The sequence below is a fragment of the Lithobates pipiens genome, unplaced genomic scaffold (assembly GCF_037356315.1).
Source record: "Lithobates pipiens isolate NorthernLeopardFrog02 unplaced genomic scaffold, aLitPip1_a1.2 Scaffold_13, whole genome shotgun sequence".
NCBI lineage: Eukaryota > Metazoa > Chordata > Amphibia > Anura > Ranidae > Lithobates > Lithobates pipiens.
In genome coordinates, this window is record NW_027507718.1 from 123,802,740 (window position 1) to 123,826,320 (window position 23,581).

Sequence of the window (23,581 nt, forward strand, 5' to 3'; positions counted from 1 at the left end):
TGTCTGGCCTCTATTACGTGTAGCTTCTCTTATAGTTGGTCCAGCTGTTTGGTGCGTTCTCGTTTAATCCGCGCTCCGTGCTTAATGAGGACCCCTCTCACTACTGCTTTGTGAGCTTCCCACAGAACTCCCGGTGCACAGCCCGGGAGATCATTTTCCTGAAAATAGCAACGCAATGTCTTGGTGACATCATCCAGAACTTTTTGTAAGAGACTTTCATTCAGACGCCAAAATCTATGCGTCAAAGAGGATACGTCAGACAGTCTGTAAGTGAGGAATATCGGCGCATGGTCCGACCATGTCCTGTCTCCAATGGAGGAACATTCAACCGCATGTAATTGGGAGTGGGGGATCAAAAAGTAGTCAATTCTTGTATAGATCTTGTGCATGGGGGAGTAAAACGTGTAGTCTCGTTCTCCAGAATGCTGGAGCCTCCAGACATCAATAAGTTGTGAGTCGTGCAGTGTCTTCGCAATGCGATTAAGCTGAGCGATCGGCATGGAGGTCCTACCAGTCGAAGTGTCTACAGATGGAATCAACGGGGCATTAAAATCTCCCCCGAGCAGTAATTGCCCAACTTTAAATTCCTGTAGCTTTTCCATGGTTCTCTCTAGAAAAGTGGCTTGAAGTTCGTTAGGGGCTTATACAGCCGCCAAGGTCACTTGTATGGGGCCAAGAAGCCCCTTAAGAAAAACATAACGGCCAGAAGGATCCAACAAGGATCCCTGGCACTGCCACGGGAGTTTGCCAGAGAGAAGTATGGAGACCCCTTTGGATTTAGCTAGTGGGTTGGCCGAATGATATGTCCACGGATAGTGTCTATTGCGCAGGTATGGGCAGTGCATTAGGTTTGAAATGTGTCTCCTGTATAAAAGCAATATCAGCATGTAATCTTTTTAGGTCAGCTAGGAGGATGCGTCTCTTTTCTGGCGTATTAAGGCCTTTCGCATTAAGCGACAGTATGTTCACATGTGATACCGGCATAATCAAACAGGGAAAACCACCTAAACAGAAAAGAGGGGGGTGGGGGGGAGGGAGGGAGGCGTTAGGAGGGACCAGAGCAAGATAGGGGTGAGGAGGGGAAAGGGTCCAGAAGGAGGGTGTGGAGCGGAAAAAGTGAGAAGAGAGAGAAAGAGAGACGGGGAAAAGAAAAAACGGAAAAGAGTGCAAGAGAAGAGAGAGAGGAGAGAGAAGAGGAAGGAAAAAGAGAGGAGGAGGGAAAAAGAAACAAAAAGTCGTAACACGGGAGGGGGCCTATTGCCCTTGTCTCCTTACAGATCAATTAAGAGCATATAATGCCCCGGGGGGGGACAAACCATACCCCCCGGCGAAATATGCCAGCCTATTGGGGGGGGTGAATCGGACAGGAAACTGGGTAGCCAGCTCCACAGGCCCGTCCCCCACCTCATACAGGTCGCAGGTGCACAGCGCACACCACCTCAGAAATATTGAACATAAACAACAAAAAAATAAATAAAAAAGAGTTCAAGTAAACCATATATAGAGAGCGGAAAGAAACAGTAATGAGCAGCTACTCAGACTATACGTCTGGCAGTCCATACAGTATCTAGGGCGGGTAACAAGAGCCCGTCCCGCACACATATAGCAAACATTACCACAAAGTCCCGCAACCCCCCCCCCCGCCCCTGAACAATCCCCACCTCTCGCGAACAGCAGGGGCCGCCCACCAAGATACCCGGTCAGATGTGTCACTCCAACAATAAAAAATAATAAAATAAAATAAAATAAAATGTAATAAAATAAAATGAAATGAAATGAAAGGCCTCCCACCACCCACCTCACGGAAAATACGTCAACTAATTCCAGGAGCATCCCAATACACCTAAGGGCTGGCACACGTCTAATCTCAGGGACAACGAGTACCGACCGAGCATGGAGACTCCTCCTGGACCGGCTTCCAGAACATCCTGGCCGGGGCACCACTCTGTCGGCGTGCATCTGCGGGGCCTGGTCGCCCTCGCCAAAAGTAGTGCCAGACCTGGTCGGCGTGCCAGCGGGGAATCAGTCTGCCCGCTAAGTGATGCTGCCACAGAAGTGCGGCCCGAGCAGGCAGCCCTCCCAGGCATAGTACAGAAGTCATTATGGTGCAATGGACCCTAGAAAGAGGTCTGTAGCAGTTCAGGCGGTGGCAGACTGGGGCAGGAAAATCCATTACAGAAACCGTGGGGGACAGTCCGGGGGCACCGTACAGCCGGCTGGACCAGAGTGGTTTCCCGTCGCCCCATCGTACGTCCCGACAGAATGAGATGAGCCGCCACATGAGGTATGGTCTCCCAGACAGGTACTCCGTAAACCGGCTCCATTAGCAGTTCCGTGGTTAGGAGGGGAGGCCAGGGTAGCAGCGTAGAGGGTAACAGGAAAGAGTGTCAGCAGCGCAGGCCTTAGCTGTAACTCGGGTCGGTGTTATGACACTGGTGATGATGGCGGTGGTGGCGGTGGCGGCGGCGGGGGGGGGGGGGGGTCAAGGGAATGAAAAGTCAAAAGTTACCTTATAGCTCTCGGGAGTCCTCCCCCGAGGGCACTCTGGGCCTGCGGCGGCTCCTTTGCTGTCTGGGTGGCAGGTCTCCACGGAGTCCGCGTCTCGGGTCTAGTCCCTGCAGGCGGGGCAGAGGTGCCAGCCAGTTCGGGACTGTGATAGGTTCCACGGCCAAAAAGACGAATAGAGCAGGCAGGGAATCTAGGGTACGGAGAGTGAAGAATCTCTGGTCTCTCCTAAACGTGACAGACAGTGGATAGCCCCATCGGTACGTAGCACCACTACGGCGTGCAAGTTCCAACAGGGGTTTCAATAAAGCACGCCGCTGAAGGGTGGCACGGGAGATGTCCGGGAGGATCCTCACTTCTGCTCCATCAAATTCCATGGCAGGGGCTTCCCAGGACTTCCGCAGGACTTCTTCCTTGTGGCCATAATGATGTAGCCGACAGACTACGTCTCGCGGTCTAGCAGGATCTGCGGATTTGGGGCCCAGAGCTCGGTGCACTTTGTCGAATTCCAGGCGGGCCGGCAACTCCACACCCGGAATACTGCGGAAGATCGCTGCGACAGTATCCGCCAGATCCTCCGTTCCCGTTGCCTCTGGTTGCCTCTGGTAGGAACAATCTGCGGCTGTGGTCTTCCATCTCCTCCAGCCGCAGTTGCTGTGAGAGCAGCATATCCATGTGGGCTTCCTGTGAGGTCTCCATTGCCGCCACTCGTTGCACCAGGGCCATCAGGGAATGCTCTCCGCCAGAAACCCTAGTCGCAAGGTCCTTCACCTCTTCTCTGACGAGAGCCATCTCCTTACGGTGAGCCGCTTCCACCTTGTCTATGAGGGTGGCGATGTCGGTTTTCGTAGGGAGCGCTTGTAGTAGCAAACGGAGCTCCGTGTCTACCTGCAGTGTCTGCCTTGGGGTCCCCATAGTGTCCGGGGCATTACTGTGGGTCGCCAGGGGTGTTCCCAGGTACGGAGCCGCTAGGGAAGCCTGAGAAGCCTCCGAATCAAGGTCCGGCGAAGAGCAGGCAGCACGGTCAGCGTCCGTGTGGTCTCGTGCTGTCGCCATATTGGGTCCCGATGAGCGGTGTTGGGGGAGTTGAAAAAGTCTCCCAATATCCCCCGAATGTGGTGAAGGAGTCGGTGGTCGGGTAGGCTTACTTTTCCTCTGCGTAGCACGCTTTTTTGAGGTGGGCATAGTGCGGTTAAACTGATTATATCATCCGAAAAGGTGAGAGACGGCCAGGAGCTCGAGCAATGCACGTCTCTATCTCTCCATGTCCAGGCCACGCCCCCGTAAAATCCTTTTCTCTTATGTTCACCGACTTACACAGCTCCTTTCTTGGAACATCGGGATGTCCCCAAGCAGTGCCAAAATGAGGGGTGGGAAAACGGCATAAAAACTTCACCCACAATGGCAAGTGGGAACTAGTATAAAAACTTTACCCACAAAAACAACAGTGTGTGGGAATAACCAAGAACTTTTTTACCCACAAAAATCCTCAATCTGGGAGTCACTACCTCCAAACCGCCTCAGAACTTGCGGGAACAAATGCAACAGTGCATTTACTTAAAGGTACTGTGTTTTTACCAAAAAACTGAAAAAAAATGTAATTGCAATTACACAGCAAAACTTTGTGGGCAAAACAGGCATCAGCCGATGCCCCGACATCTACCTAGTAGGATTTCGTAAAGGTGTGAACCGACAACCAAGACGCTGCTTTACACACTTGAGCAACAGACGCTTGATGTTGGAAGGCCCAAGACGTTCCAATTGCCCTGGTGGAGTGGGCCGTGACCGGAAAGGGGGGCACCTGCCCCTTCAAGGCATCTGCCTGTACTACAATCTGTCTGATCCACCTGCAAATGGTGTCCGACGAGACCGCCATGCCTTTTTTCGGACCAGCCACCTAAACAAACAAGGAGTCTGACTTTCGAAAGGGAGCCATAGCAGACAAATACACCCTCAGAGCTTTGGGATGTGTCAGTTTAGGACACAGAGATGGTAACACAATGTCTTCATTGATATGGAAAGCTGAAACCACCTTCGGCAGAAAAGAAGGTTGCGGACGCAATACCACCTTATCCTTGTGTAAAACCAGAGATAGGGCGACTTGCAAGACAGGGCCGCCAGTTCCGAAACCCTCCTGGCCGAAGTAATGGCCACTAGAAAGACCACTTTCTGAGCAAGAGTCAATAGAGGGATCTCTCTGATATTTTCAAATGGCGGATTCTGAAGCGCCGATAACACCAGGTTCAGATCCCACGGGGGTAACGGTGGATGTACCAGAGGAACTACATGTCGGACCCCTTGAACAAAAGTGCTCACTAGAGAGTGAGATGCCAGGGGTCGCTGAAAAAAGACAGCCAAAGCTGATATTTGTCCTTTAATGGTGCTTAAAGCCAATTTCTGGTCTACTCCTTGCTGTAGAAAAAGCAGGGTCCTGGATATAGAAAAAGAGCCCGGACGCCACCCTTTCTGCTCACAAATGGAGATTCCTTCCAGGTACGATGATATATCTTCCTAGAAGAAAAAGGCGCACTAGGTCTGCGTACCAGGAAAGCTGGGGCCAATCTGGGGCAATCGGTATTACTGGGATCCCCTCGGCCTCCACTCTGCGGACAGATATGGTAACAGCTTCAGCAGAGGAAAGGCATAGGTCAGCTGGTACTAATCCCAAGGAGCCACCAGTGCATCTGACGCATCTGCCCAAGGATCTCTTGTCCTGGACACGAATCTCGGCACCTTCCGATTAAGATGGGAGGACAGAAGATCCATGTCTGGTGTGCCCCATCCCAGGCATAGTAGCCTTAACACCTCCGGATGCAACGCCCATTCTCCTGGGTCCAGCATCTGGCGACTCAGGTAATATGCCTGCCAGTTCTCCACTCCCAGGATGTAAATGGCCGATAGGGCCGGTACATGTCGCTCTGCCCACTGAAGGATGTGAGCGACCTCCCGTGCGGCGACCGAGCTTCTTGTTCCTCCTTGATGATTGACAAATGCCACCGCCGTGGCATTGTCTGACTGGATCCTGATCGGACGCCCTTGAAGTCTTATCGACCATGTGGAGAGGCAATGCCTGATCGCTCGCAGCTCAAGCACATTGATCGGCAGCTTGGATTCCTCCTCCGACCAGAGGCCCTGGGTCGACTGAACTCCCAATATTCCACCCCAGCCGGTTAGGCTGGCGTCCATTGTGATCACTGTCCACTGTAGCGGTAAGAACGACTTCCCGGACTGAAGTGCCGGGGACCTCAGCCGCCAGAGCAACTGGCTCACCTGAATCTGCCGATCCAGGGATAACGGAGATTTGTCCCATTTCATCAAGATCTCCTTCTGCAAAACTCTTGTGTAAAACTGGGCACACGGTACTGCCTCAACGGAGGCCACCATGAGTCCCAGGACTCGCATGCAGAAGCGTAGCGACGCCCACCTGCAGCTCATCAGCAGCTTTACCTCGGCTCTGAGAGTTCACAGCTTGTCTGAAGGGAGACTCTCACTTCCATGGAATCCAGCAGTAGGCCTAGGTACTCCAAACACTGAGTCGGTACAATCACCGACTTCTTTAGGTTTAACAGCCACCCAAATTCCTGAAGGGTCTGCATGGTGATCGCCACATCCTCCTCTAATTCTGAGGTGGAAGACGCTCTCAGGAGGAGATCGTCTAGGTAACCCACGATCACGATCCCATTTTGTCGCAGCAACTCCAAAACAGGAGCCAATACCTTGGTAAAGACTTGGGGGGCTGATGCCAAACCAAAGGGGAGAGCCACAAACTGATAGTGGGCTTCCCCAACTGCAAATCACAGAAATTTCTGATGCTGAAGGCATATGGGTATGTGCAGGTATGCATCCTGGATTTCCAAAGACGCAAGGGAGTCCCCTTGATGGAGTGCAGTGACTACTGAGCAAACTGATTCCATGCTGAACCTCTGTACTTTTACAAAGTAATTGAGGGCTTTTAGGTCCAAAATTGGACGTACCTTCCTTTTTGGGGACTTAAAAAAAGATTTGAGTAGAACCCCTGGAAACGTTTCGACTACGGAACAGGTATTCTCACCCAGCAGGTCCCTTACGCCCCCAATAGGGCCTCCTGGCGAGCCGGGAGTAGGGGTATGCTGGAGGGGAAGAATCTGTTTGTGGCCACAAGAGGAACTCTATCTTGTAGCCTGAGGAAATCAGATTGCAGACCCATTGGTTGGACAGCCGAGAAGCCCACCAGGCTGCAAACTCCCGAACGCGACCCCCCCACCCATGATGCGGGCAAGGGCAAACCTTCATGTGGTAGCGCTGTTGCTCGCAGCCTTGTTATTCTTGCGGTTTCAGGGATGCTTTTGTCCTTCAGAGGTCATCCTGTTGGGCTGGGGATGCTTAGCTGAAGCCCCAGGTGGACGAAAAAGCCATTTGTGAGTGGAAAAAGAGGGCCCTTGCCTACAGCATGGCTCCTTAGCCTTCCTGGCCTGTGGGAGTAGTGTACTCTTACCACCTGTGGCATTTTTAATAATGTGATCTAATGAGGCTCCAAAGAGCCGCTCGCCAAGGAAGGGTAGATCCGTCAGGGCTTTTTAGATGCCTGGATAACCAACCAGCATTTTGGGCAAATCAGGCGCCTCAGCACCACAGCTGACACTGAAGCCCTGGATAACAGAGGGAGGGTATCCAGGGCCGCTTTACAAACATACTTAAGGCCTTGCACTAACTGGTCTGCTAGTTCCACGCAGACAGGAGAAGCCTGTTGCTCCCCCAATTCATGGTGAAAAAGTTTTGCCCACTCAGTAAGTGTCTGTGACACAAGTGCGGATGCCGGTACTGGTCGCATTGTTGACCCCACAACCGTAAACAAGGAACGAGCCACTGCCTCGGCCTTCCTGTCCATGGGGTCCTTAAAGACAGGAGTCTGGATTTACCAGGATCGTAGTTACTTTGTTTAACCTGGATACTGGGGAGTCCATGACCGGAGGAGCCGACCACTTTTTGAGAAGGCTCTCCTCAAAGGGGTAACGCACCGCCATGTATTTGCGGTCGACCCCATTTCTTGTATATGAACTTATCGAAATAAGTCAGATATGGGAACACCTTAGGTGTACGGGCTGGCTTACAGGACCCAAAAGGGACTACATCAGCAGAGGGATCTGCTGGCTTCTACATTTTCAGGGTATCATGCACAGCTGTGATAAGTGCTCCAACAAGAGCTTTATCGTGCACAGACCCAGATGGGGAATCATCCTCACTGTCTGAACGGTCCTGGTCAGCATCATCTGAAACGACAGAACAGGGGTCACCAGCCTCAGCAGGGCCCGAGTCTGTGTCAGAGCTCTCCCTGGAGGACGGGGGGGGGGGGCAGGGGCCATTTTTTACCACCTTTGCACCCACGCGCCGCCTCCATCTTGACAACAAACGAATTAAGGGCCGCCGACAAAGCGTCCAGAGGCACTGCACTGTCTGCAAGCGAACTGGTTGCAATTGCCTGGATTTCGGGGAAGAAACACCAGTTTCTGAAGCCATGCTGACCCTACTCCGTGTGCCACCTGTTGGGGACTTAGGACAGTGATGGTCCCAGCCTCCTAACTGTTGCTGGCCGAGGGGCTCCTCCCGCAGGACTAACCACCCTGACCGAGTTCTGCGCTGTCCAGTTAGGTGTGCCTGTGTCCTTTGTCAGCTCTCAGATGCATAAGAGACCAAACCGCGCTGTGCTGAGCTGTTCTGAATAGTGCTGAAGCTGAAAAATGTGTTCAGGCTTCAACAAAATGGTCGCTTAGCGTCCAGTATAGAGGACATGATCACAGGGAAAATGGCCGCCGGACTACAGCAAAATGGAGACCGAGCATGCTGCTCCCTGGTCACACCAAAAATCGCCGCCAAACGCTGTATGCAATGAAGAACAATGAAAAAACAGGCAGAGAAATGGCGGTAAAACGGCGCTACAGCGATCAGCAGATACAGCCTCCAGACACCTCAGGGGAGAGATTTACACACATTTAGGGCACAGCTATCCAGCGCAGTCCCCCCCAGGTGAGAGCCCCTGTCTATGGCACACATCACTCAGTAGCCCATGCAGCATCCCCCACAGGGAAGGGGGGAGGGAAGATAGGGACAGGGAGAGAAGAGAGGGAGGTGAGGGACCTCTGAATCGACCTCCCAGGCAATGCACAGCTGCTCAGCCCCACGAGGCAGGGAGAGCTGTACTTACCAGTCCTGAAGAGCTGGGAGACATCCCATCACAGACCCACTCTCCGATCAGTACGGGGTGGCTGCTGGCCTGGCACACTGTGATGCAGACATCAGTAGCCCGGTCATATGTGTGCCCCGGGGCATTACGCCCACCGGCCGCCCCTGGAGCTGGGGGCATGTCGTGGCCAATCCAGTGCGGAGGTCTGGTCTGCACACACTCGCTGGTCAGGCTGGGGAGATTACAAGGATAAGGGTATCCAGCCTGTCACCCAGCCGGCTGTTGATAGCAGATCGCAGTATCTTTAATCTTGCACAAAAAGCAAAACTTCTGCAGAAAAATCCACCAATGGGCCCGCAGGGTTCCTAGGTCCTTCTCCTTTACTAGGCAGAAAAAAAACTGAGGCTGCAGTAACAGGCTGAGAGGTTGTTACCTAAGGTTGTTACCTAAGGGACTGCTCCTTAGGGGGAACTAGAAAGTTCTAGTTTTATTATAAGATTTTAACATGTTCTGCCTAGTCCTCTCCTGAAGGGGGCGTAACAACCTGATGGTCTAAGAAAGGAGCTGTGTTAGTTGGTGAACATAAGAGGAACCTTGGTTTATGAGTAACTTTGTTTGAGAGCATTTTGCAAGACAAGCAAAATGTTTAACCACTTAAAGAGGAGTTCCCCTTAAAAAAAAAAAAAAATAAGTAAAAGTCAGCAGCTACAAATACTGCAGCTGCTGACTTTTTAATAATCGGACACTTACCTGTCCCAGGGTCCAGCGATGCGGGGGAATGAAGCCAGCATTCTAACTGTGGGCACCCGGCTGTGGCTTCACAGCTGGGCACCCACTGCGCATGCGTGAGCGGCGCCACGCACCGTGATTGGCCGCGCAGTCATCTGGGACCTGTCACAGGTCCCAGATGACTGACAGGAGGGAGGTGGCAGAGCTGAGCCCTTCTTGCACCGAGGGGAAGTGGTGTCACCAGCCCAGGCACTGAACGAGCCAGACTACGAGGGACCCCCTAGCAACAGGCATTTAGAGGTGAGTTTAAAAAAAAATTCAATTTTTTATGTGCAACACCACTTTAAGGACCAGCCTCGTTTTGAGATTTTGGTGTTTACATGTTTAAAACAGTTTTTTTGCTAGAAAATTACTTAGAACCCCAAACATTATATATATATATATATATATATATATATATATATATATATATATATATATATATATATAATTTTTCTCTAACACCCAAGAGAATAATATGGCGGTCGTTGCAATTCTTTTTTTCACACCGTATTTGCGCAGCGGTCTTACAAGCACACTTTTTTTGGAAAAAATTATTTTTTTGAATACAAAATAAGACAGCAGTAAAGTTAGCCTATTTTTTTTCATATTGTGAAAGATAATGTTACACGGAGTAAATTGATACCCAACATGTCACGCTTCAAAATTGTGCCCCCTCGTGGAATGGCGACAAACGTTTACCCTTAAAAATCTCCATAGGCGACGTTTAAAAAAATTCTACAGGTTGCATGTTTTGCGTTACAGAGGAGGTCTAGGGCTGGATTTATTGCTCTTGCTCTACCAATCGCGGCGATACTTCACATGTGTGGTTTGAACACCAGTTTCATATGTGTGGCGCTACTCACGTATGCCTTCGCTGCTGCGCACGAGCTCGGCGGGACAGGGCATTTAAAATTTTTTTATTATTATTATTTATTTTACCTTTATTTTTTTTAAACAGTTTAAAAATAAAATCGCAATAAGTGTATATTTATTGGTTTGCGCAAAAGTTAGTGTTTACAAAATAGGGGATAGTTTTATGGCGTTTCTTTTTACTAGTAATAGTGGCGATCTGCGATTTTTATCGTGACTGTGACATTGCGGTGGACAGATCGGACACTTTTGACACCATTTTGGGACCATTCGTGTTTATACAGCGATCAGTGCTATACAAATGCATTGATTACTGTATAAATTTCACTGGTGAAGGGGTTAACTGTGTTACCTAGTGAGTGATTCTAACTGTAGGGGGAGGGGACTCATAAGAGGAGGAGACCGATCGGTATTCCACTGTACTGAGAACACACCATTGGTCTCCTCTCACCTGACAGGACATGGATCTGTGTGTTTATACACACAGATCCACGGTCCTGCTCGGTTAACGGGCAATCGCGGGTACCCGGCATACATCGCGGCCGCCGGGCACGCGCATCGTCTCCTGAGCGATGCGGCGGGAGCGCACGCCCCCCAAATGGCCAGGAAGCCCAGGACCTCATATGACGCCCGCCTATGATGGGAGATCCCTCCTGCAGACGTCATGTGTACATGGGCGGGATGTGAGTGGTTACTTACTTGAAGAGGTCACTTACCTGACACAGGAGCCAGCAATGTCACCGCTGTTCCCTGTAGTTCCGAGCATCCATCTTCTTGGTGGGTCTCCGTGGGTCTCACTGCTCGGGGGATGTGATTCGCCGGAGCAGCGATGACGTCACTCCCACGCAGGTGCACGGGAGCAGACACTCGTGGCATATCGCATAGGTTTAGGAGATATTTTTTGGACCTACAGGTAAGCCTTAATCTAGGCTTACCTGTAGGTCAAAGTGGTTTGTAAGGGTTTACAACCACTTTAAGGGGCCAGAATCTGCAGAATTTTTTTGGGTTAACAAACATTTTAACTAAGGAAAGACATGGGTTTATGGGTTTAAGATTTACCCACAATCCCATGTTTTTCTCACACAGTTAAGAGGAAGAATGAGAATCTGCTGCCTGCTGAAAAGGTACTGTTATATTCAAGCTAAATAATATATTATTATGCTATATGTTATAAGATAATAATTTATTGCTTATCTATTTACTGTGAAAATACTGGTTGGAAGTTATAACTTCAAACTTCAGTAATTTGTCCGTTAAGCCATCTGCTTGAGTACAGATTTTGAAAAAAAAATAGAAAATTACCTTAAAAACAATATATAATAATTATTTGTATATTACTTACTTATGGTAATTAACTCCTTTCCACCCAGGCCAATTCTGACACTTCTCTCCTACATCTAAAAATCATAATTTTTTGGCTAGAAAACTACTCAGAACCCCCAAAACATTATATATATTGTTTTAGTAGACATCCTATGGAATAAAATGGTGGCTGTTGCAATTTTTAATGTCACACGGTATTTGCGCAGAAATTTTTTTAAACAAGTTTTTTTTTTTGTCAAAAAACAGTTTCATGAATAAAGAAAAAAAACAACGCTAACGTTAGCCCGATTTTTTTTTTATAATGTGAAAGATGTTACACTGAGTAAATAGATACCTAACATGTCACATTTTAAAATTGCGCACACTTGTGGAATGGCACCAAACTTCAGTACTTCTAAATCTCCATAGGAGACGCTTTAACATTTTTTACAGGTTACATGTTTAGAGTTACAGAGGAGCTCTAGTTCTAGAATTATTGCTCTCGCTCTAATGACCGTGGCATATGTAACCTGTGTGTATCTGGCTCTGATACTAGCCAGTGCCTCACCAGCCACGTCCCTGCCATCAACATCATCCCTTTAACGCTGCGCTGCACAAGCAATTCAAGCCTCGATTTCAAAACGCTCTGCTGCAGGGTAGTCTTCCTCGTCATGGTTGTAGACCGACAGTGGTGAGAGTTGGCGGTGCGGATGATGGTCTATGTGAATAGCTTTACCCCGGATTTCTGCATACTTAGATGTGCCTCTTAATCATCAACCATGTGAGTTGCTAAATGTTGTACCTTCATCAAATGTAACCATATTGCTACACTTAGAAGCACCTCTCTTCTCTTTTGTACTCTGTAGCTCCTGCTGGATTTTGCTTCTAATCTCCTTGTGTAGGCTTCCATTTGTGGATGGACATTTTATGGTTACATAGTTAGTAAGGTTGAATAAAGACACCAGTCCATCCAGTTCAACCTGAGTGAGTGTCTACAATTGTCCCTATCCCTGTACATTGCACACTCACATCAGTCCCTACCCTCAAGGAGCCCACAATCCAAGGTCCCAATTCATATACTAGGGCCAATTTTGGACATTAGCCAATTAACCTACCTGCATGTCTTTGGTATAATCTTTTTATATGGACTATAAATTGAAAGCCTTATGAATAATTGAAAGTGGAACAAATCATTCGCTTTTCCATTATTTCTTATGGGGAAATTCGCTTTGATATACCATACCTCCCAACATTTTGAGATGGGAATGAGGGACACCTACTAACAAATGTATGTAGGCTTAGGACACACCTCACCACACCCCCTTAAAGGAAAATTAAATCCACAAGGACTTTATTTTTTACCACTAGTATTGGCTTTTAAAATGTACAAATGCAGCACTTTAGAAGTTGGATGAAAGGTTTAGATCTGGGAAACACTTTTTGAAAGATAAATAGTGCATTTTATATACAACTATGTAGATCAGACCAAAATTAGGGGCAAATGAGGAGGAATGAGGGACAGAGGGACATTGCTCCAAATCAGGGACAGTCCCTCCAAATCAGAGACAGTTGGGAGCTATGATATAGAAGTGCTTTGGATTACAAGCATGTTTTCGGAATGAATTATGCTTGCAATCTCAGGTTTTACTGTATTAGCATTTATGAAAAGAATACAGAGGACAAGTCCTGAAGTGACTTAAAGGAGGGTTTTACTTAGACGACGAGGAAGTCCAGCTCATAGTTCTAATTGTATTCTATTTCCCTGTCCTCCCAAGCAGCAGAAGAGGAGGGGCCTGCTCCTCTCAGTCAGCTAAATATAGTGATCACAGCGAAGGCTTTATTTTTGCAGTAGTAGAGGTGGGCGTGGGGAAAGGGACACCCATACGGTCTGCTTGTCATCCAGCACAGATCCCTGTGCAGCGTGCTGTCACTTCATCAGCAAGGCCAGTCTGGGACGTACTGGGGCACCATGGATCTGCTGTCATCTCTAAACCTGGATGATCTGGTTGTATCCTTCTCCAAACTGCCTGTCTTCCCTCTCTTCGATGTGGCTTATTATATCATCTCCATCCTGTACCTCAAGTATGAGCCAGGTGGGTGTCAGGTTCAGTGGTGCTCTTGCAATTGTTTTAGTTTCCTTTGCTGCATATCCTTCTCGGCACTATTGCATACAATAGTATATTGAAGAGGCTAAGGTTGGAATGTGCTTCAGGTGACTGCATCCCTACAGTTTACCTTTTAAGGATAAAGAAAAGGGGGAATTTACTAAAATTGGAGCAGACAGAATGTGAAGCAGCTGTGCATGGCAACTAATCATCTTTAGCACCAACGCGTTCAATTAACCACTTGCTTACAGGGCACTTAAACACCTTCCTGCCCAGACCAATTTTCAGCTTTCGGTGCTCTCACAATTTGAATGACAATTACTCAGTCATGCAACACTGTACCCAAATGAATTTTTTGTCCTTTTTTTCCCACAAATAGAGCTTTCTTTTGGTGGTATTTGATCACCTCTGGGGTTTTTATTTTTTGCGCTATAAATGAAAAAAGACCGAAAATTTTGAAAAAAAACGCATATTTCTTTGTTTCTGTGACAGAATTATGCAAATTATTAATTTTTCTTCATAAATTTTGGTCACAATTTATACTGCTACATGTCTTTGGTAAAAATAACCCAAATTAGTGGATATTATTTGGTCTTTGTGAAAGTTAGAGAGTCTACAAGCTGTGGTGCGAATCGCACAAAATTGATCACATCTGATGTACTGGTGGACTATCTCGCTTCTTGTGACCCGAACAAGTCAGGAAAGTACAAATACCCCCCAAATGACCCCTTTTTGGAAAGTAGACATTCCAAGGTATTTAGTAAGAGGTATAGTGAGCTTTTTGATGTTGTCATTTTTTTCCCACAATTCTTTGCAAAATTAAGATTTTTCATTTTTTTTTTTTTCTCCACAAAATTGTCATTGTAATAGGTTATTTCTCTCACGTGGCATGTGTATACCACAAATGACACCCCCCAAAAAATTCTGCTACTCCTCCTGAGTATTACAATACCACATGTGTGGGACTTTTTCACAGCCTGGCCACATAGAGAGGCCCAACATGCAGGTAGCGCCATCATGTGTTCTAGGAACATAAGTTACACATCTAACTTGTTGACTATTTATTACACTTTTGAAGCACCAGGACAATGACACGTGACACTGATGACAGATGGCACTGATACGTGGCAATGATGACAGGTGGCACTGATGACAGATGGCACTAATATGTGGCACTGATGACAGATGGCACTAATATGTGGCACTGATGACGCGTGGCACTTATACGTGGCACTGATGACACGTGGCACTAATACGTGGCACTGATGACACGTGGCACTGAAACGTGGCACCGATGACAGATGGCACTAATACGTGGCACTAATATGTGCCACCGATGACAGATGGCACTAATACATGGCACCGATGACGCGTGACACTGATGACAGATGGCACTGATAAGTGGCATTGATGACACGTGACACTGACAACAGATGGCACGTGACACTGACAGGTGGCACTGATGACAAATGGCACTGATACGTGGCACTGATGACAGATGGCACTATGTGGCACTGACGGCAGGTGGCACTGGGGGCAGGTGGCACTGGGGGCAGGTGGCACTGACGGCAGGTGGCACTGGGGTGGATGGCACTGGGGGCAGGTAGCACTGGGGTGGATGGCACTGGGGGCAGGTAGCACTGGGGTGGATGGCACTGGGGGCAGGTAGCACTGGGGTGGATGGCACTAGGGGCAGGTAGCACTGGGGTGGATGGCACTGGGGGCAGGTAGCACTGGGGTGGATGGCACTGGGGGCAGGTAGCACTGGGGTGGATGGCACTGGGGGCAGGTAGCACTGGGGTGGATGGCACTGGGGCGGATGGCACTGCTGGGGGCGGATGGCACTGCTGGGGGCGGATGGCACTTTTTATTTCATTTTTTAAATTTTTTTTTTCCACAATCAGAACGGCTGCCGCTGCAGCCGTTCATCTCTCCCCTCTCGCACTGTCTGTGCGAGGAAGGAGAGCGGCGCTGCGAGATGATCTCATATGTTTACATATGAGATCATCTCCCATTGGACACGCCGATCACGCTGTAAACGGCCGCTGTGATTGGCCGTTTACAGCGATCTGTGTTTGCCTGTCCCCGGGGGACACGGCGAACACAGAACTTCCGCGATGCGCGCCCGCGGCGGCGCGCATTGCGGAAGTAAACATCAAGCCGTCCAGGGACGACCGCCCGGACGAACGCGCCTGCTCTACGGCCGTAATTCGGCTATAGGGCGGGCGCGAGGAGGTTAAAGTGGTATTAACCCAAAAACAAAATGATATGTTATTGCAGATTGCCTGTTCTTATGCCCCATACACACGGTCCGAAAATTCCGACGGAAAAAGTCAGATCAGATTATGTTGTCAGAAAATCTGATCGTGTGTGGGCTCTATCGGACTTTTTCTGTCGGAATTTCCACCGGAAAAAGTTTGAGCGCTGGATTTAAAAATTTCCGACAACAAAATCCGATCGGACTTTTTCTGATTGTGTGTAGAGAATTCCGACGCACAAAGTGCCACGCATGCTCAGAAAAAAATTGGAGACGAAAGCTATTGGCTACTGGCCTCTACGTAATCCCATCGTACATTACGAACGTCACCTCATTCCGAGCGATTGGATTTTCCGACAACTTTGTGCGACCGTGTGTATGCAAGACTAGTTTCGGCCAAAATCCGTCGGATTTTGTGTTTAGAATGTCCGACTGTGTGTACAAGGCATTAGATGTGGTGGCTGCATCAGTTTTCTCTCCTTTATTTTTATCTGGTGATCTGACTAGTAAGTCTGATATTTTTAACTTCCTAACAGACCAACAAAAGTGAGGGTTCAGACAGAGGATTTAACACTGACAAGGGTGCTTACAATGGTCAGCCTTTATTCATTTATATAAAATCTTCATCTCAAAAGGAAAGAAAAACCTGTTTCTGTAACTGCATATAAAGTGTTAGCTGAAGTTTGGCTTTAATTTGTTAGTCAAATCCATCTAAATCTGCTAGCACAACACTACCTTCTCCCCCCGAATCTGACAATGCTGCTGTCCAAAGGCGTCTCAATTGCTCCTCCATGTAGCATAGACATTCTAAGACAGGAATAGGGTTACTGGCCAGATCACCAGGTGAAAGTAAAGCAAGAAAAAAAATAAATAAAAAAAAAATAATATTAATAAATAAAATAAAAATAATAAAACAAATGCAGCCACCAAATTTAAGAATTGGACCTCTGAAAAATGTAAAATGTTTAGTTTTTTGGATTTAACCACTTCAGCTCCAGAAGATTTACCCCCCCCCCCCTTTCATGACAAGGCCATTTTTTGAGATACGGCACTGCGTTACTTTAACCTCCCTGGCGGCATGATTATTTCAGATTTTTGGTGCTGAAAGCAGTACAATTATTTTGCATGGAAATGTGGCGTTTTATATTGTAGGCCTGTAATTCTTAGGAATAACACACTTAAATCTGTCCAAACCAGAGTATGATAAAGTTTGAAAGATTAATCATAAATTATAATATAATAAATAACTATAAATAATCACAAATAATAATATAATAATAATAAAAATTATTCAATAATCAAAAACACAGAAATTTGCTCAGTTGCAGAATTGTCGCTGTCATTAGATTTAGTGTTTGATGACGAATTTCTCCACAAATCGCTATCGCTCAATTCTGCAAGCGATTCTAATTTATTATCGCTGTTTTCTAGCTGGTCTAAAACCACTTTTTGGTTGCTATGGACAATCTCCAAATTCCAGGCAGAAAAAAACAATATTTATAATATAAAAGTGCATGCAGGGCACTGGACAGACCACTAGGGACAAAGGAGATGTGTAATTTTTTTATATATTACTGTAATCTGTAATTGAGCGAGGAGACAGCTCGCACACACAGCGGGGAGACATCGCAGGATCCAGGGGACAAGGTACGTAAACTTTCCCTGTATCCTGCGATGCGATCCCGAGTCTGGCTCGGGGTTACCGCCAGGGAGGTTAACTGACGATTGCGCGGTCATGCAACATTGTATTCAAATAAAATTTGTGTCCCTTTTTTCCCACAAATAGAGCTTTCTTTTGGTGGTATTTGATCACCTCTGCAGTTTTTTTTGTGGTACTATAAACAAAAAAAGACAAAACTATTTTGAAAAAAACAACAAAATTTTTTAACTATCTGCTTTAAAACATATCCTATAAAAAAATTAAATTTCTTCATCAATTTGGGCCAATATGTATTTTGCTACATATTTTTTGTAAAAAAAAACAAAAAAAAACAATAAGCTTATATTGATTGATTTATGCAAATGTTATAGCGTCTACAAACTATGGGATATATTTATGGAATATTTATTCATATTTTACTAGTAATGGCTGCAATGAGCAACCTATATAGCAGGACTGCAATATTGCTGTGAACACATCTGACACGAATGCTCCGTACACACGATCGGACTATCCGGCTGACAGTCTGCCGGACTTTCTGAACGAGCGGACTTGCACACACACGACCACACACGAACTGACTTTTCTGGTGGACTAGGTCCGGCAGACAATCTGCCGGACTTTTGGCGGAGGTCCGCCGGACATTCCAAATGAACGGACTTGCCCACAAATGGACTAAAGTCCATTAATTTTGAAAGTGACTTCAGGTATGACGGGACTAGAGAAGGAAGTCAATGTAGCCGCTTTCATCGGCGAGATTGACACCTTTTGAGCCCCGTCACCTGGTATGGGTTTTAAGGGTAACACCTACGCCGAAAACCCTTGTGGGGGTCCCCCCAAAGTCCATACCAGACCCTTAGCCGAGCACGAAGCCCGGCCAGTCAGGAAAGGGGGCGGGAACGAGCGAGCGCCCCCCGAACCATACCAGGCTGCGTGCCCTCAACATGGGGGGTGGGAACTTTGGGGAAGGGGAAGCCCTGTGGCCCACCCACCCCAAAGCACCTTGTCCCCATGTTAATGAGGAAAAGGGACTCTTCCTGAAAACCCTGGCTGTTGGTTGTCGGGGTCTGCGGGCGGCGAGCTTATCGGAATCAGGGATCCCCCTTTAATAAGAAGGGCCCCCAGATCACGGCCCCCCACCCTATGCGAATGAGTATAGGGTACATCGTACCCCTACCCATTCACCAGGGGGGAAAAAGTGTCAATACTTCTCCGCGCTTTCTGTCCTCTTCTCCCACTCTCCGGTTCTTCTGCCGGGCTCCTCCTCTATCTTCTTCCAGCTGTTTTACTAGCATTGGCCCGGTCTTCTTCTTCTCCCGATGTTGACACGATGCTCTCTCCTGCTGTAATGCTGGGGACAGGTTGCACGGTGAGTTATATAGGCATAAGGGGTGGGGTCACCGGGTGATGTCACATGGTGACCCCGCCCCTTATGATGTCACAGTCCCGGGGAAAAGAAAGAAGGGAGAAGGCGGCGGTGACGTCAACGAACGTGAAGACCGGGCCAATGCTAGTAAAAGAGCTGGAAGAAGATAGCGGAGGAGCCCGGCAGAAGAACCGGAGAGCCGGAGAAGAGGCCGGAAAGCGCGGAGAAGTCGGAAGAAGACCCCCGAAGTCAGAAGAAGACCCCCGGACAGTGACGATGACGAAGGAGAAAGCCGGTCTCCTCCGCTAGCAAAAGAGCGGAAAAAGAGCAAAAGATATCGGAGGAGCCCGGCGAGAAGACCCCCGAAGTCGGAAGAAGACCCCCGGAGCTGCCTAATAAAATACTTTAAAAACCTGTGTTGTGTGTTTTTTTTTATTGACACTTTTTCCCCCCAGGTGAACGGGTAGGGGTACAATGTACCCCATACTTATTCACATAGGGTGGGGGTCGGGATCGGGGGCCCCCTTTTTAAAGGGGCTCCCAGATTCCGATAAGCCCCCCACCCGCAGACCCCGACAACCAACGGCCAGGGTTGTCAGGAGAAGGCCCTTGTCCTCATCAACATGGGGACAAGGTGCTTTGGGGAGAGGGGCCGCAGGGCCCCTCCTTCCCCAAAGCACCCACCCCGCCATGTTGAGGGCATGTGGCCTGGTACGGTTCAGGAGGGGGGGTGCTCGCTCGTCCCCACCCCCTTTCCTGACCAGCCAGGCTGCCTGCTTGGATAAGGGTCTGGTATGGACTTTGGGGGGAACCCCACGCTGTTTTTCTGGCGTAAGGGTTATCCTTAAAACTCATACCAGGCAACGGGGCTCAAAAGGTGTCAATCTCGCTGATGAAAGCGGCAAAATTGATTTCCTTCTCTAGTCCCGTCGTACCTGAAGTCACGTTCAAAATTAATGGTCTTTAGTCTGTTTGGGGGCAAGTCCGTTCATTTGGAAAGTCTGGCGAACTAGCACAAAGACCAGCGGATTGTCCGCCAGCAGACAATTTTGAGTCAAATCTTCTTTCAAAGTCCACCAGACTTGGAGCCCACACACGGTCGAATTGTCTGGTGGACTCTGGTCTGCCGGACTAAGTGCGCCAGATAGTCCGATCATGTGTACGCATAACTGACACTTTTGACACTTTTTTGGGAACCAGTGACACTAATACATCAGGGGCGATCAAAGGATTAACTGTGTGCCTAGCCTGTGTTTTTTTGTACGGTGTGGGGGATGCTTTTACTAGGGGAAAACATGGATCCTTGTCCATGCTTTGCATAGACAGACTGCCATTCTGCCTCTGTATTGAATGATCGGCAGGTGCTGGCAGACATCAGGTGCGTGGTACCCGCTGATCGGCTCCTGCAGCCAATGGCAGCGCACATTTGCACCCGCTACCCGGAAGTGCAGGATCACATGTATATACACAATCCTGCGCACCGAGCCCGCTCTGTAGCAGTATATTTGCTATAGGGCAGTTGGCACTTAGTTAAAACCAATTTAAGGTTTGAACATGTAAAATAGAAGCTGGTAGGTGGGACCCTGGCCCAATGATATACAACCAGGGAGAGACTACACACATAGTCCCTGAGTTGGTAGTTTATATTATACAGTATATTGTATATAGGCTAGCGGTAAGAAATAGAGACAGCTTCTGTAGGCTTTGGTTTCAGGTAATATAGCAGTTGATTTTTGTACAGTGTCACCAGGCTTGGGCTATTGGGCTGTTTATGGCTATTGAAATGGTACACTGATGCTGCTGGCACAGTGCCACCTACTGTATGTAGGAAATCTGCACTTGCCCACAAACTAACTAGTTGCCAAACACAGCTGTTACAAATTCTGTCTGCTCCAGTTTTAGTAAATTCCTATCAATATTATAGAAGTAAAGCAAACAGGCAAAGTAATTGTAATGCCAGTCAGCACACACCATAGGGTAAAGCATATATTACTACTTTGACAGCACCGCTGGTCACTGTGATCCACTGCTAAAGCTACATAAATAACTGGACCTCTGGATTTTGGACTCCCATCAATTCCCACAATGCAGTGCTTGGCATTTAACCCACAACAGTAAAATCTGTCTGTATATGCAGCATAGTATGCTTGTTATACTCACTGTGGAACTTAAGGGGTTAATCCTCTACATTGTGTAAAAAGGCTGTTTTATCCCATAGGCATAGATCCTTTCCTCCATGCACTGTCTATCTGGGGAAAGCCAGCTAACACAGTCAGAATGCCTCCCACAGCACTATTGTGTTCTGCCGGCGGGGGGGGGGGGGAGGGGGGGGAGGGGGGTGAGAGGGCACAGGGAGTCTTCCTGGCTGGCAGAACACAAGAATTACTGTTAAGCGGCTATGTCCCCTGGCTGTAATTGTATGTAAAAAAAATCTGACAGGCTGGTTGAACCCAAGTTGATCTATGGATCGACTTGGGTATAATCAGCTTGCCCATACATGGATCCAAACTTGGCCAGTCCCTGCTTAATTTAGAAAAATTATGATCCATGCATGGCTGGCTTTAGAGAAACAAAAACTATAGCCCGGTGTTTATTACAGAAGACCTCTGAGTACATATCAGGAATAACTATAATAATAAGCAATAATAGTACAAATGGCCGGGTATAAACAGATGTCATGCAAGTCATTTTACACACTAGACAATTTCCATATATTTGTGTACTTTCCATTGACCAGTGCTCAATGACGCTAAGCCAATTACAGTGCAGCAGAACAACACTATTGTTATTTATTATGTGCATGGGGAGGATATAGTGAATACAGAATTGGAAAGACAAGGCAATCCACTTAAGCCTCCTTCAGCATTAGCTGATTTTTCATGTACTGGAGATGCCCTTCACTTATATTCAGGGCTGTTCCCTATTTTCTGCTCGGTGATGCAGTTAGTGGATACCGGATCTGACATGGCTGAAAGCACATGAAAAACATGCCTTATTTGCAAAGTCCCAGCCATTCACTTTGTTCAATGACATTCAGATATCATGTGTACAAGCCCTTAGAAATCCAGCCCTCCCAGACATGTGGGTTTTGCGTAGGTTGGGAAATAGCCATCTTATTGCACTATCCCCCTTGTGGAGATACAGAGATGCATGCTGCGATTGTTGCAGGGCGTAAGTCTGACACCCCACAACACCGATCTAGGTCTCTCTGATGGAGACTCTTTACCACGTGATCAGCTGTGTCCAATCACGGCTGATCACAGTGTAAACAGGAAGAGCCAGTGATCGGCTTTTCCTCACTTGTGTCTGTCAGACACGAGTAGAGGAGAGACGATTGGCTGCTCCTCTGACAGCGAGGGTCTGTGCTGATCGATTATCAGCACAGTCCCCCCCAAGGATGCTCACACTGGACCACAGGGGACGCCACTAGTCACCACCAGGTATGCCACCCCAGACCACTAGGGATGCCAATCAGTGCCCACAATGGATGCCAATCAGTGCCCAAAATGGGCATCACTGAGAGGCAGGCATTATTGTTTGGCATCCATCAGTACCATTTATTTGTGTACAGTGCCACCTATCAGTGCCCATCTGTGCCGCCTATCAGTGCCCATCTGTGCTGCCTATCAGTGCCCATCCGTGCTGCCTATCAGTGCCCATCCATGCCGCCTTTCAGTGCCCATCAGTGCTGTATATCAATGCCACCTTTCAGTGCCCATCAGTATCGCCTATCCGTGCCCCATCAGTACCGCCTATCTGTGCCCCATCATTGCCCATCAGTGCCGCCTTATCAGTGCCCGTCAGTGCAGTCCCATAAGTGCCCATCAGTGAAAGATAAAACGTACTTATTTACAACGTTTTCTAACAGAAACTATTTTTTTATTTGTTTAGCAGAAAAAAAAATCCCAGAGGGGATCAAATACCACCAAAAGAAAGCTCTATTTGTGGGAACAAAATGATAATGACTGCGCAATTGTCATTCAAAGTGCGACAGCGCTGAAAGCTGAAAATTGGTCTGGGAAGGAAGGTGTATAAGTGCCCAGTATTGTGGTTATTGTGGTAGTAAGTGGTTAATTAGTTAGTTAATTAGTTCATGTTAATTAGATCACTGTCAGCTATTAGTTGCTAGATGTGGATTAGCATTATGTGTATGTTGGCTGTTCCTTAAATATGTTAATTATATTCCTGTTTACAGTTTGTATTGTTAGGGTAATGTGATCAGGCCCTACCTGAAATTGTGTGCTATATATTCTGTGTGAATTTTCAATAAAGAGTTCCAGTTTATTTCTGAGCTAGTGTTGCCTAGTCTTGGGTGCTCAGCGATGGGTCCAGACTGGAGAAAGCTCTTCACTGAGGCACCTAAGCTGGGTGCTGGACGGTTCCAGAACAACTACCATCTACTTTCCCATTGGAGACCTTCTCCTTACCTACTGTCCCAGGGACAGAACTAGAAATAAGGGAAATCCCCCAAGCAGAGAATAAAACAGCAATAACATCCTGGCAGGGATTCTAATCCCTTCAAAACCCATACAAAGCTAAATAGCTTGATTGGAGTTCAACTATATGTGATCATTCAGATAGGAGG

General features: G+C 47.7%; 1 protein-coding gene across 1 annotated transcript in view; it reads left to right on the top strand.

Annotated features, from left to right (window-relative positions):
• Positions 1 to 13,467: 13,467 nt before the first annotated feature.
• TMEM38A (transmembrane protein 38A) overlaps positions 13,468 to 23,581 on the top strand; it is a 50,243-nt gene continuing 40,129 nt past the window's right edge. Inside the window, exon 1 of the mRNA XM_077475504.1 lies at positions 13,468 to 13,701. Within this exon, the coding sequence (XP_077331630.1) occupies positions 13,578 to 13,701 (124 nt within the window). The 5' untranslated portion in view covers positions 13,468 to 13,577. The remainder of the gene's footprint in view (positions 13,702 to 23,581) is intronic.